Genomic DNA, 12,955 nt, shown 5'->3' with positions numbered 1-12,955 from the left:
GTTTGGCGCGTAAAAGAGCAGATTGGAAGGAGGTCAGCATGAACTTAAAGTGTAAGAAATCAGCAAGGGCCCGAGATTTCCACCAGAGGCATTCGGCGGAGCGGGTACAGAACATAGGTAGCGGATATTAGAAGTCAGCCAAGGTTGGGGTTTTGTACGCCTTATAGGGCGGGTTGTCAAAGGTGCAAGAGTGTCTAAGGCAGATGATAGAATATTGTTGTAAGACGAAACAGCCTCGTTGACAGACGTGGATGGTGCCACAGTCGAGAGGAGGTTTGAAACTTGGGAGGATAGAGATGAAGGGTCAATACCATGAATATTCCTAGAGGACGGGACTTGGAGTGAGGAGATTTAAGTGTGAAAGTTATAAGATGGTGATCAGAGAGGGGAAGATCAGAGGCAAGGAAACTAGAGGGTGAACAGTTGGAGGAGAAGATAAGATCAAGACAGTGACCATTTTGATGAATGGGGGAGGTGGAGCATAGTTGGAGCCAGGCATCAAAGTCACTGAGAAAGGATGAAAGGGACTTATCAGGGGCATGATAAATTACCGCTATTCAAAGAGGCAGAGGAGAGAAAAGGCGGAGAGAGTGGACTTCAAAGGAGGAAAAACAGTGAGATTGAGGTGGAAGAAGGGGTTGAAATCTGGAAGAGGGAGAGAGAAGTAATCCAACACCGCCCCCGCAGCCAGCAGGGCGAGGAGTATGTGAAAAAAGATAACCAACATTGCAGAAGGCTGCGACTGAAGCAGAGTCATCAGGACAGAGCCAGGTTTCTGTTATGGCGAGCAGATGGAGGTGACGTGAGATAAAGAGGTCATGAACATAGGGGAGTTTGTTGCAGATAGAGCGGGCATTCCAAAAGGCACATGAGAAGAGCAGAGAAGAGAAGGGGAGTAGAGGAATAGTGATGAGGTTAGAGAGGCCACGGTGAGATCTGTAGAGTTGGGATAATAGTTGGTGAGGAAGGCCAGGATTGGGATTGATGTCACCGGCTGAGAGTAAGAGAAGGAGTAAAAGAGAGCGGAGGAGAGTAGGAGAGGTGTGACCATCAAGGTGTTGAAGGCGAGAGGTATTTAGGTGGAATGGGGAAGGCAAAATGGAAGGAAGAAAGAGATGAAGATTAAAAGCTAAGAGGGAGGAAGAGGGTAGGAGAGAAGGTGAGGTGATGAAGTCGATGGATGGGCAGTGAGTTCCTGTAGTGGAGAGAAGTAGGGGGTGAGGGAAAAGATTAGGAAGGGACAGGGCAAGGAAGAGAATGTGTATGGGGCTATAGCGTGATTCAGAATTAGGTATAATTGGGTGAGGTCAGTAGTGACTGGGAGAAAATAGATGTAAAGAGAAAAATGCCCCATGCGCCGTTAGGCGTGCGGCACCAAGAGCGGAGGCCCTGAGCGGATCAGAATGGACCTGGGAGTCACCCCGGAGAAGGCTGTAAAGAATATGCAGATGAGCTGCAAGTCCTCCACAGCACCTGAAAAGCAGCCGGTGGTAGAGCTGGGCACCTCAGCTGAGGAAGGCTTACCAGGGGTTAGGCCGAAGCCAGCATTCCTCCCCCTGAGGGTCGCCTGAGAGACTAGGCCGGCCCCGGGGCAAGGCCACCCTACCTCCGCCGACGCTCCCCTGTCACTGCAGTCCGTGGTCTCACCTGCCTGCCTCCACGGCTCCGGGCCCCCTGCATTCAAGGCGGCAGTCGCAGATTGCTCTCTTCTGGCCTTCCCTCCTTGTGTCCCGCCCTCATCTGATGTAACTTCCGGTTTCCGTGAGGGCGGGACACAGGGAGGGAAGGCCCGAAGGGAGACGATCTGTGACTGCCACTTTGAATGCAGGGGGCCCTGAGCCAAGGAGGCAGGCAGGTGAGACCGGAAACTGCAGCGCCGGCGGCCTGACTCCGGCGCTGGGCCCCCCTTGGAGGCCCGGGCCCGGGGAATTTTGTCCCCCCTGCCCCCCTTCTCGGCAGCCCTGGTTACATTCATGTACACTGGAGTATTCTGTCCCTGGAAGGCAATGGAGGGTTAAGTGACTTGTGCAAGATCACAAGGGAGCAGCAGTGGGATTTGAAACAGCCACCTCAGGATGTCAAGACCAGTGCTCTAACCACTAGGCCACTCTTCCACTCTGAATAGTTCCATCTGTGGAGAATTTAGCAAAATCTTTCAAACAAAAGATTGCTAATATCAGAAGGGGACCCAGGCCCATATTCCACTCTATCTGGCACACTTGTGGTGGAAAGTGTGAGTCATCCAATATCCACCAAAAGTTTTACTATACCTACATATAGGTGACACCTGCAGGCATAAGGACTATTGTAGTGGTGTACAGTTGGGTACAGTAGGTTTTTCGTGGGTTTTGGAGAGCTCACCATACAATATAAAGGGATAACGGTGATATGTGTACCTGGGACCTTTATTGTGAAGTCCACTGCAGTGCCCCCTAGGGTGCCCTACTGCTCTGGTGGGATTTCTGTGCAGCCAGTCTACTAAAAATGCTGGCCACTCATAAATCCCAATGGCTTGTTTTTGTGAGTTTTTCCCTTGGACATTTTTTTTAAAAGGCCTTAAAAATAGATACACTGAGCACAAAAAACATCTAGGAAATTACCTTGTTTTTCTAGTTTGAAAATGGCCATGTTCACTACTGAATTTTTTGAAGTTTTTTGCAAAATGTCCAAAATTAGATTTAGACATATCAAAAATATCCCTCATAGCAAGGAACAGACACATACACTCATTCTGCAGCATTGCAGGATTATCCATTTGAGAAGTCACATAATAAGTTTTGCTATTTGAGAATATGAATAGACTGCACATGGAAGAACGGTATACAGTAATTGTTCTGCACCCCTGGCAGCCTTACACTAGTTTATAGTGTAGTCCTAAAATGTGTTTAATGCCTTTACTGTTATTCTCACTTCTAATGATTTTCACTGCTGCAGTCATAGTATAAATAAATAGTATATATACAAGCAATTGTGAAAGAAGCGCTTACACATTGGTCCCAATTCTACTTGTCTTTTTGGGGTCAACTGGATGACATTAAAATGATGCTAGTTTCAATGATTAAGTAAGTACTTAGTGTGTTGCTGATCTTGCGTCCTGTGGCAGTCTACAGGGGCCTTGAATGCCAACTTTCTTTTATTTATCTGGTGGAATGAACCACCCCATATTTCTCTAATGAAACTAAAGAGGGATGTGTGGGTTGGGGGCATCGGTTTTCCTGACCACTAGATAACACATTGCTTTTCCATTACACCAAGTGGGGTTGTGGTTTTGAGATGTAGTGGGGAGTGTTGTAACATAGTAGCATACTAACATAGTAAATGATGGCAGATAAAGACCTGTATGGTCCATTCAGTCTGCCCAACAATATAAACTCATTTTACATGTTATGCGATACTTTATATGTATACCTGAGTTTGATTTGTCCTTGCCATTCTCAGGGCGTAGACCGTAGAAATCTGCCCAGCACTCTTCTTGTACTAAAAGTTCTGAAGCTAATACTGAAGCCCCTTAAAATTTACACTCCAGGCCATCCTTATCTATTCAGTCACGATCAGGGCACAGACTGTAGAAGTCTGCCCGGCATTGGTTTTGCTTCTCAATTACCGGTGTTGCCACCCAATCTCCACTAAGATTCCGTGGATCCATGTCTTCTACACAGGATTCCTTTGTGTTTATCCCACAAATGTTTGAATCCCATTACCATTTTCATCTCCACCACCTTCTGTCGGAGGGCATTCCATGTATCCACCACCCTTTCCGTGAAAAAATACTTCCTGACATTACTCCTGAGTCTGCCCCAATTCAAACTCAATTCATGTCCTCTAGTTCTACCACCTTCTTGTCTCCGGAAAAGGTTTATTTGCAGATTAATACCTTTCAAATATTTGAACGACTGTTTCATGTCACCCCTGTTTCAACTTTCATCCAAGGTTGTACCACCTTAGCTGCAATTGGAAGAGTCCATGATTGCTCCTATGCTTCTTAATTTGTCTGGCATGCAGTTAGGAAAAAGAAGCACTGGAAGGTTCATGATGCAATGCAATCAGCTATTAATACTCTTTCCAGTAGGATGGATGGTTTGCTTGTATTCTTTAAGCGAATGTCTTTTCGATATAATGCTAAGATTTGTATTACAGATAAACCAATATTTGGCTCCTTTGGTTTTGTAGAGGTATTTGGGCTTTGGTCAAGTTGGGAGAGTTAAGACTTTTTATGAATTGTAGTCAGATTTTGGCCTGCCAGCTTCACAGCTTTTCAGGTGGTTTCAATTGAAACATTCTCTTCTTAGGAACAGTCTTTCCTTAGAGGATTAAGAGGACAAGTGGGATTTAGTAGTAATGATGCAGACAATAGTAACTCATCCTAATACTGGGGCAATGTTCTATAAAGTTCTTAGCCCAATTATCATCAGGATATGGGAGTCCAAATGTTGTGCATGGAAGAGTTTTTTTTCCCACCTTTACCCCAAAACAATGGTAGAAATATTGGACAAAAATGGTCCTAAGCTCCCTGTCTGCTTCACTGATGCAGTCTCTCTATATTTTTTTTTATATTTTTTTTACTCACAGGACCTACTTGATGCTGGTTGTTATGGCTAAATTTTCCAAAGCAGCGAGTATTTTGTGTTGGTCATTTACTGCAGGTATTGTAACCTTTCGCATGTGATATATTATCGTCCACTGGTTAATCATATTGGGCAAGGGTATAGGGCAGATTATCACAACTTTTATGACTGATGGATCAGATTTGTTATCGAATTGTTTGGAAATCCTTAGCCCTTAGTGCATTAGCTAAAGAAGATGCCCCTTACTATACTTCATGTTGACAATAACGTTTAAGTTGTTGATAAATCATCGGAAATGTTCTTCTGTGCTTGATGTAAACATCTGGTGGAATATGTTGTTCCTGTATAGGAAATATGAAGGGGTTGCTGCTCTAAAATGTGAGACATTATCTAAGAGAGTGGTGATCAAGGATTGATGATTGAAACCTCTGCCCGTTATAGCACAGACTGAGTGAGCAGCAATGTTTTCAGTTGCTGGACCCTGTCTCTGGAATGCACTCCCACCTAATCTGCTTAAGTTACGCTCTCATATGGAATTTAAGAAAGATCTCAAAACCCTCTTTTTCAGCAAATTTATGGATCTGTTTTTGATCCCTAGGTCTTAGTGGCCTCTTTTGTCATTCAGTTATGGAGCAACTTACATTTGATGCAGTGTCTGTTTGTTTGTTCCTTGTTTTGTTTTCTCTCCTACCTTTCTATTTCTGTCCTCTCAATTATTGTAGTTCTTTTATCACAGAGACTCTCGTTATTTATATTGTACACTGTTATGACGATACTCTCCTTAGCGGTATATCAAATAAAGGTAACCTGAAACCTGATAACACCAATGCATGAAGAACTGTCAATAAAGCTTTCCTGTCTAAATATGCAATCTCTGCAACTAATTTAGGGGCCCTTTTACTAAGGCATGCCCAAATGTGGCCTGCACTGGTGAAGGCATGTGTTTTGGACGTATGCAGGTCCATTTCCTGAGTGCACGTGGAAAAAAGGGAATTTTTTTATTGTGCCGCAAAATGGATATGTGGCAAAATGAAAACCAGCACGTGTCCATTTTCAGCCTGAGACCTTAATCCCATCCGTTGACAGTAAGGTCTCACACACTAACCGGGCAGTAAGTGTCCAGCATGCACCAACTGCCGATTACCGCCGGATAAGCGCCCTGTGGTAGAAAAATAGAAAATATTTTCTACCGCGTGTTTTGGACGTGCGCCAAAAATGGAATTACTGCCCAGGGCATGTGGTAGTGCCAATTTAACGCACATTGGATACATGTAGGCCCTACATGCCTTAGTAAAAGGGCCACATAATGCTAAAAAAATATCTACCATCTCTGTTCATAGATTGGAATACCATAACATTTACTGTCCTGGATTCTAAGACATCTTCCAGGTGAATAGTTTCTTCTTGGTATACTGAAAAGGTACAAGAACAAAAAAAAAAGTGAATGTCACAGACTAGAATTATCTTGGAGTAAATCATGTGACTTATCAATAAAAATTGAATGGAAGAACTTAATGAAATTGTACAAACAAGAGGTAGCTGATGCTGAGAGACTGTACTTTTCAGATCTGATTGGAACTTCCCAGCTGGATCAGAAAGTGCTATCTCAGATTGTATAAAGCCTTACTACAACATCTTACTCTTGTATTTCTTCTCAGGTTAAGCAACCAACAGCAAATGTACTTACTACTTTCTTTTCCAAAAAAGTAATGTTAATAATTCAGTCTTTATCCAAGTCATAACATTTTCCTCAGTTGTCTCAGATTCCATCTGTTGATACTGCAAATGAAGTCTACAGTGGTGGAAATAAGTATTTGATCCCTTGCTGATTTTGTAAGTTTGCCCACTGACAAAGACATGAGCAGCCCATAATTGAAGGGTAGGTTATTGGTAACAGTGAGAGATAGCACATCACAAATTAAATCCGGAAAATCACATTGTGGAAAGTATATGAATTTATTTGCATTCTGCAGAGGGAAATAAGTATTTAATCCCTCTGGCAAACAAGACCTAATACTTGGTGGCAAAACCCTTGTTGGCAAGCACAGCGGTCAGACGTCTTCTGTAGTTGATGATGAGGTTTGCACACATGTCAGGAGGAATTTTGGTCTACTCCTCTTTGCAGATCATCTCTAAATCATTAAGAGTTCTGGGCTGTCGCTTGGCAACTCGCAGCTTCAGCTCCCTCCATAAGTTTTCAATAGGATTAAGGTCTGGTGACTGGCTAGGCCACTCCATGACCCTAATGTGCTTCTTCCTGAGCCACTCCTTTGTTGCCTTGGCTGTATGTTTTGGGTCATTGTCGTGCTGGAAGACCCAGCCACGACCCATTTTTAAGGCCCTGGCGGAGGGAAGGAGGTTGTCACTCAGAATTGTACGGTACATGGCCCCATCCATTCTCCCATTGATGCGGTGAAGTAGTCCTGTGCCCTTAGCAGAGAAACACCCCCAAAACATAACATTTCCACCTCCATGCTTGACAGTGGGGATGGTGTTCTTTGGGTCATAGGCAGCATTTCTCTTCCTCCAAACACGGCGAGTTGAGTTCATGCCAAAGAGCTCAATTTTTGTCTCATCTGACCACAGCACCTTCTCCCAATCACTCTCGGCATCATCCAGGTGTTCACTGGCAAACTTCAGACGGGCCGTCACATGTGCCTTCCGGAGCAGGGGGACCTTGCGGGCACTGCAGGATTGCAATCCGTTATGTCGTAATGTGTTACCAATGGTTTTCGTGGTGACAGTGGTCCCAGCTGCCTTGAGATCATTGACAAGTTCCCCCCTTGTAGTTGTAGGCTGATTTCTAACCTTCCTCATGATCAAGGATACCCCACGAGGTGAGATTTTGCGTGGAGCCCCAGATCTTTGTCGATTGACAGTCATTTTGTACTTCTTCCATTTTCTTACTATGGCACCAACAGTTGTCTCCTTCTCGCCCAGCGTCTTACTGATGGTTTTGTAGCCCATTCCAGCCTTGTGCAGGTGTATGATCTTGTCCCTGACATCCTTAGACAGCTCCTTGCTCTTGGCCATTTTGTAGAGGTTAGAGTCTGACTGATTCACTGAGTCTGTGGACAGGTGTCTTTCATACAGATGACCATTGCCGACAGCTGTCTGTCATGCAGGTAACGAGTTGATTTGGAGCATCTACCTGGTCTGTAGGGGCCAGATCTCTTACTGGTTGGTGGGGGATCAAATACTTATTTCCCTCTGCAGAATGCAAATAAATTCATATACTTTCCACAATGTGATTTTCCGGATTTAATTTGTGATGTGCTATCTCTCACTGTTACCAATAACCTACCCTTCAATTATGGGCTGCTCATGTCTTTGTCAGTGGGCAAACTTACAAAATCAGCAAGGGATCAAATACTTATTTCCACCACTGTATGTTGATAAATTTTGGTCCATCATTTCTTGGGTTGAAAAGCAGGATATAACACCTCTTTTGCATAGGTGTTCTTCCTGTTAGACTCTCCTTAGGGATATGCCAAGATTTCCTTCTGTTACTAATGGGAGAAATTATTTTAGATTCTAAAGTCTGAAAGCATACATTTAACTAAAGCCATGAAGTTTATAGGCTAATAAACAATATTTCTTTCTTTACTAAGTTTATGGAGTCTCTGGAGGGGGTACAGTTCTCCAGATTGGGTTTAGGTGTTTACACAGTACAGCAGCTCTACTTATTACTTTGGTGGCAAATGTCAAAAACGTATTGTCAAGTATATAAAATTCTACATGGTTTATCCTCTGAATATTTAGCACATTTAATTGACTTGCTGCTTTCTATTCACATTTCTCATTTTGTTGATTGCTGATTACCAAAGGGTCCTTTTATTAAGTTGTGGTAAGTGCTAGCATGAGCTTACCATAGCTTAAACTTGCTTACTATGGGAACTTGGAGGAGAGGGAGGGAGGGGGGCCTTGAACTCAGAGGGAGGGGGCCTTGAACTCGGAGGAAGGTAGGCCTGGAACTCGGAGGAAGGGAGGGGGGCCTGGAGCTCAGAAGAAGGGAGGGGGCCTGGAACTCGAAGGAAGGGGGGCCTGGAACTCGGAGGAGAGGGAGAGGAGCCTGGAACTTAGAGGAGAGGGAGGGGGCCTGGAACTCAGAGGAGGGGGGGCTGAAAAGGGGCAGGTGGTGTTTCGGGCGAGTTACTGGACATGGAGGGGAAGGGAGGGAGGAGAAATCATTGGGCATGGAAGAGAAGGCAGGGGAGAGATGAGACTTGGACATGGATGGAGGGAGGGGAGGGCAGGGGAGAGAGGAGAATTCGCTGGACATGGATGAGAGGGGAGGGTAGGGGAGAGAGAGGAGAATTACTGGATATGAATGGAGGAGAGGGCAGGGGAGAGAGGAGGAGGGGAGAGGAGGGAGGGGGAGATGAGGGGGAGGAGTGGAGAGGGAATGCACCACCTGTAAAAAAAAATGTTCAGCACCCCAAATAATTTTGAAAAGTTGGCTCCTATGAGCCTTGGTTATTGGTACAGTCCTGCTTCCACCTTGCTGTGTGTGTTTTATTAACTTCTCTACTACAACCCATCCTTTCTCTACTTCCTAAATCCACCCTCTCTGTTTCCCATTTCTCACAGCTACACTTTTCCCTCCAATTCACCAACAATCTGTTCAATTTTCTGCTGAAATTGGAAATCAAGCATAATTAAAAAAACAAAGTTGTGTTTACATTTGTTGTAAAGGACTGTGCATGCTAATGGTTAAAAAAAATGTTACAGGTTGCCTAATGCTCTGGAGGAATAATGAAAACTGTTCAATAAGATTTTGAGCTATTGAAATCTCAATTACATAAGACACATGGGTTCTGGAGAATTTTGCACATTTGACTATACATTCCTAAAACCAATGAGGTTTCTTGGACACCAGTTTTTATTTGCACTTCTTTTTCTACTTCCTTTTCAAATCCATGTCTGGAGTGTTGAAGTTATCATTTCCTCTCTTGTTATAAAGGGTCTATTCAAAGCTTATCAGTCCTTGCAACTATTTATTTTCAGAATGGAAACTTAATCTTACAAATTATGGTTATTTATGAACTGAAAAGCATTTGGTTGACCCTTTTAAAATTTTATTAACAAAAAAATTCATGCTGTTGACTTTTAGAAATGAACCCTGACTTTGATGAATGTGACTTTAAATCTGGTCTCTGTCTTTTCAGGGGTTAAGCATCTGAGAAGTCAGAATGATTCAGCATTCCCAGAGGAAGAGGAGGAAGAAGAAATAATTGAAAGAGAAGAAGAGTGTGACCATTAGAAGTCACCAAGCTCCTGTGGGGAAGGTTATTTTGAATAAGAGAACTGCTGACCTTTCTGTAGATACTGAGGAAGTCCATAGCTTGACATTCTGAACCATTCTACATCTAGGCACTAAAAATACACCATAGGACAATTTCTGGGCGTACCCCTTGAATGGATGTTAGAGTAACTAAGAAACCTTTTCTGTATAATAACCAAAGAGTAAAGATTTATTTTACAATAATATTTTTTTTCTTTCTTAATAATTTGGAAGGAAAACTTGCAGTCACAATAGTGATCTCATTTTAATACTGCCGAAGCTTGAAAACTAAATACATTCTGTGATCTGCCTTCTCAGATCAATTGTAAATAGTTCAGATTTAAAGGCTAATAAAAACAAACTACATTTAGAGAAGACAGTGTGTCTTTACTGTGTCTGATTCTAATTTGTAAAATATGGTTGTCATCTAAAGGAATGCTTACTATAGAATTAAAGATCAGTCAACATTAGAGTGCAGGAAATAGTTTTGTTTCAGAAATGCAGAAGGCAATGCAATCATGATGGGTCAAATATCCATGCTTTTTTTTCATAATCTGCCGTCAGTTTGGTCAGCTTTCATAAAACATATCTAAATCGTATGCGAGTCAACATGAACTTCTGAATGATTACAACTACCAACTTCTCTAGCTATTCTTTCTGGCATGTGCAAAGCGAATGCTAGGCTGTTGGTTCTGAAAGCAGAACAGTACATTCACTTTCCCGAGTTAGATGACAGATCACAAGAAAAAATAAAAAAAATAAAAAAGAGAAAATTTGAAACCAAGTATTCTGCTCAGTCTGCAACACTACTGCTTTCCATTCTATTTTTTTTTTTTTTGTAATTGAAGTTTAACTTCGTATTACATCCAATAATACTGGATAAGAAAAGCAATTAACAGCAAGAAAAAAAATTACACATCAAGAAGAACATTCAGAATTACATGAAGGAGAAACAAAGATAGGAAAAAAAATAAACTAAATTTCACAAATCATCATCAAGCACCTTGCAGGATAATTCAAATAAACTGGAACCCGATATAACAGTTCTATACTCCAGCTTTAACCTTGATTTCTAACATCGGTTTATTAAACAAAAAAGTCTCCAGTTGAACAGGATCAAATAAAACATAATGGTTGTCCTTGGAGTCTACCAGGCACTAACAAGGAAATTTTAGGAAAAAGGAGGCTCCTATGACCAAAACCTTTGGTTTCAGCCGCAGGAAAGCCTTCCTAAGAAGTTGAGTAGGTCTGGAGGCATCAGGGAACAACTGAATCGCTTGACCACAAAAAACTAAATTCTTTGTAGAAAACTAAGCTTTAAGAATTTGTAACTTAAATTCCTCAGACTTTAAAACTGTTAACAACATCGCTCATTTGTTTATGGTATCCTGTGAAGACTCCAAAAACTTAGATAAGTCCAGACTGTCTGGGGAATTAATCAAATGTAACATACCTTCTTCGTTTGTCTCTTTGGAAACCCTAGGCAAATAATACATATTAACTATCTATACTGAATCACAATTTGGAAACTGCAAAACATCACACAAGTACATTTTAAAAAGTTCCAATGCTAATAGATAGTGTGTAGCTGGAACATTAAGCAATCTCAAATTACAGTCATTCTATTTAAAAACCTATTGACATCCCTTACTGTAATATACAAAGAAGGTCATATACTAACAGCGATTGAACACTGGGTATATAATTACTACTACTTAACATTTCTAGAGCGCTACTAGGGTTACGCAGCGCTGTACAATTTAACAAAGAGAGACAGTCCCTGCTCAAAGAGCTTACAATCTAATAGACAAGTGAACGTTTGGTCCGATAGGGGCAGTCAAATTGGGGCAGTCTGGATTCACTGAACGGTAAGGGTTAGGTGCCGAACGCAGCATTGAAGAGGTGGGCTTTAACTCATTTATACATATAATTCAGCTCTTTTATAGATAAAATCAGGCCATTTAACTCATTAAACTGCCAATTTTTATATGTATTAAAAAAAAGGCAGAGCCAGTGCTTATACATTTAGGGCTAGATCCTATATATGGTGACTGAAAATTCAGTGTGGAAAAAAATTATGCTTGGGTGTATTCTCTAAAGTACACCTAAATTTTATAGAATAGGCTTAAATTTCTACACAATATAAAGAATGTGCCGTGCACCTGTCCACGTCACCACCACTTACACTATGTTTTACTCGGCATGAATCCTAATGCCTAAATTAGACGCACAGCGGGTGCATTCTATAATAATGCATGTAGATTGTAGAAACACCCATGCCCAGCCCTAGGCCACACCCCCCCTTTTCAACTATGTGACTTAGAATTTAGGTGCACCACATTACAGAATATGTTTATGTGCGAATAAATCTTAATTAATGCCAATTAGTGCTGATAATTGCTTGCTAACATCCAATTGACAGTGCTGATTAGCTAATCAATTAAGTTATGCACATGCGGAAATTAAGGCACAATATATAGGGGTTAGGGGGGAATTCTATAAATTGCACTCTAAAATGGGCACCTAAAAAATTAACGCTAAGCGCCATTCTATAAAGGGCATGCGCTCTTTATAGCATAACACATACTGCTGATACTTGCACTTTACTTTGGGTGCCAGACTTTTACGCCTGCTAAAACCTGGTATGAATGTTGGCACCCAAGATAGGTACACTTACTCACTATTCTACAACTATGAGTGTAACTTTTCGGCAAGCTTCTGACACACCCATGCTCCATCCATGAACACGCCCCCTTTTGGATAAGCACTGTGGGAGTTAGGCTGCGCACTTATAGATTAGTGCACAGCCACATGAGCACACAAATTTTAATGAGTGCCATTTAACCTCAATAATTGGTTGTTGGCACCCAATTATTGATGGTTAAGAGCTCATTAACCAATTAATTTGCACTCACATCTTGGCACCACACCCAAATTTGGGTGCCATATATAGAATCCAGAGAACAGTGGAAATAATCCAGCTGTGAAGGGGTTATTCTATAAATAAGATGCAAACATTTACATGCACATAAACAATTAGAATACTGCCAAATACATATGTACAGGGTGTGTGCACATATAGGCATAATTGTCAAAAATCCAGCTA

General features: G+C 42.0%; 1 protein-coding gene across 1 annotated transcript in view; it reads left to right on the top strand.

Moving 5' to 3' along the window:
• Positions 1-10,224, top strand: part of PPP1R1C (protein phosphatase 1 regulatory inhibitor subunit 1C) — a 94,179-nt gene extending 83,955 nt beyond the window's left edge. Inside the window, exon 6 of the mRNA XM_030209869.1 lies at positions 9,734-10,224. Within this exon, the coding sequence (XP_030065729.1) occupies positions 9,734-9,828 (95 nt within the window). The 3' untranslated portion in view covers positions 9,829-10,224. The remainder of the gene's footprint in view (positions 1-9,733) is intronic.
• The last annotated feature ends 2,731 nt before the right edge of the window (positions 10,225-12,955 follow it).

The sequence above is a fragment of the Microcaecilia unicolor genome, chromosome 7, assembly GCF_901765095.1.
Source record: "Microcaecilia unicolor chromosome 7, aMicUni1.1, whole genome shotgun sequence".
Taxonomy (NCBI): domain Eukaryota; kingdom Metazoa; phylum Chordata; class Amphibia; order Gymnophiona; family Siphonopidae; genus Microcaecilia; species Microcaecilia unicolor.
This window is presented reverse-complemented; position numbering and strand designations above follow the sequence as displayed.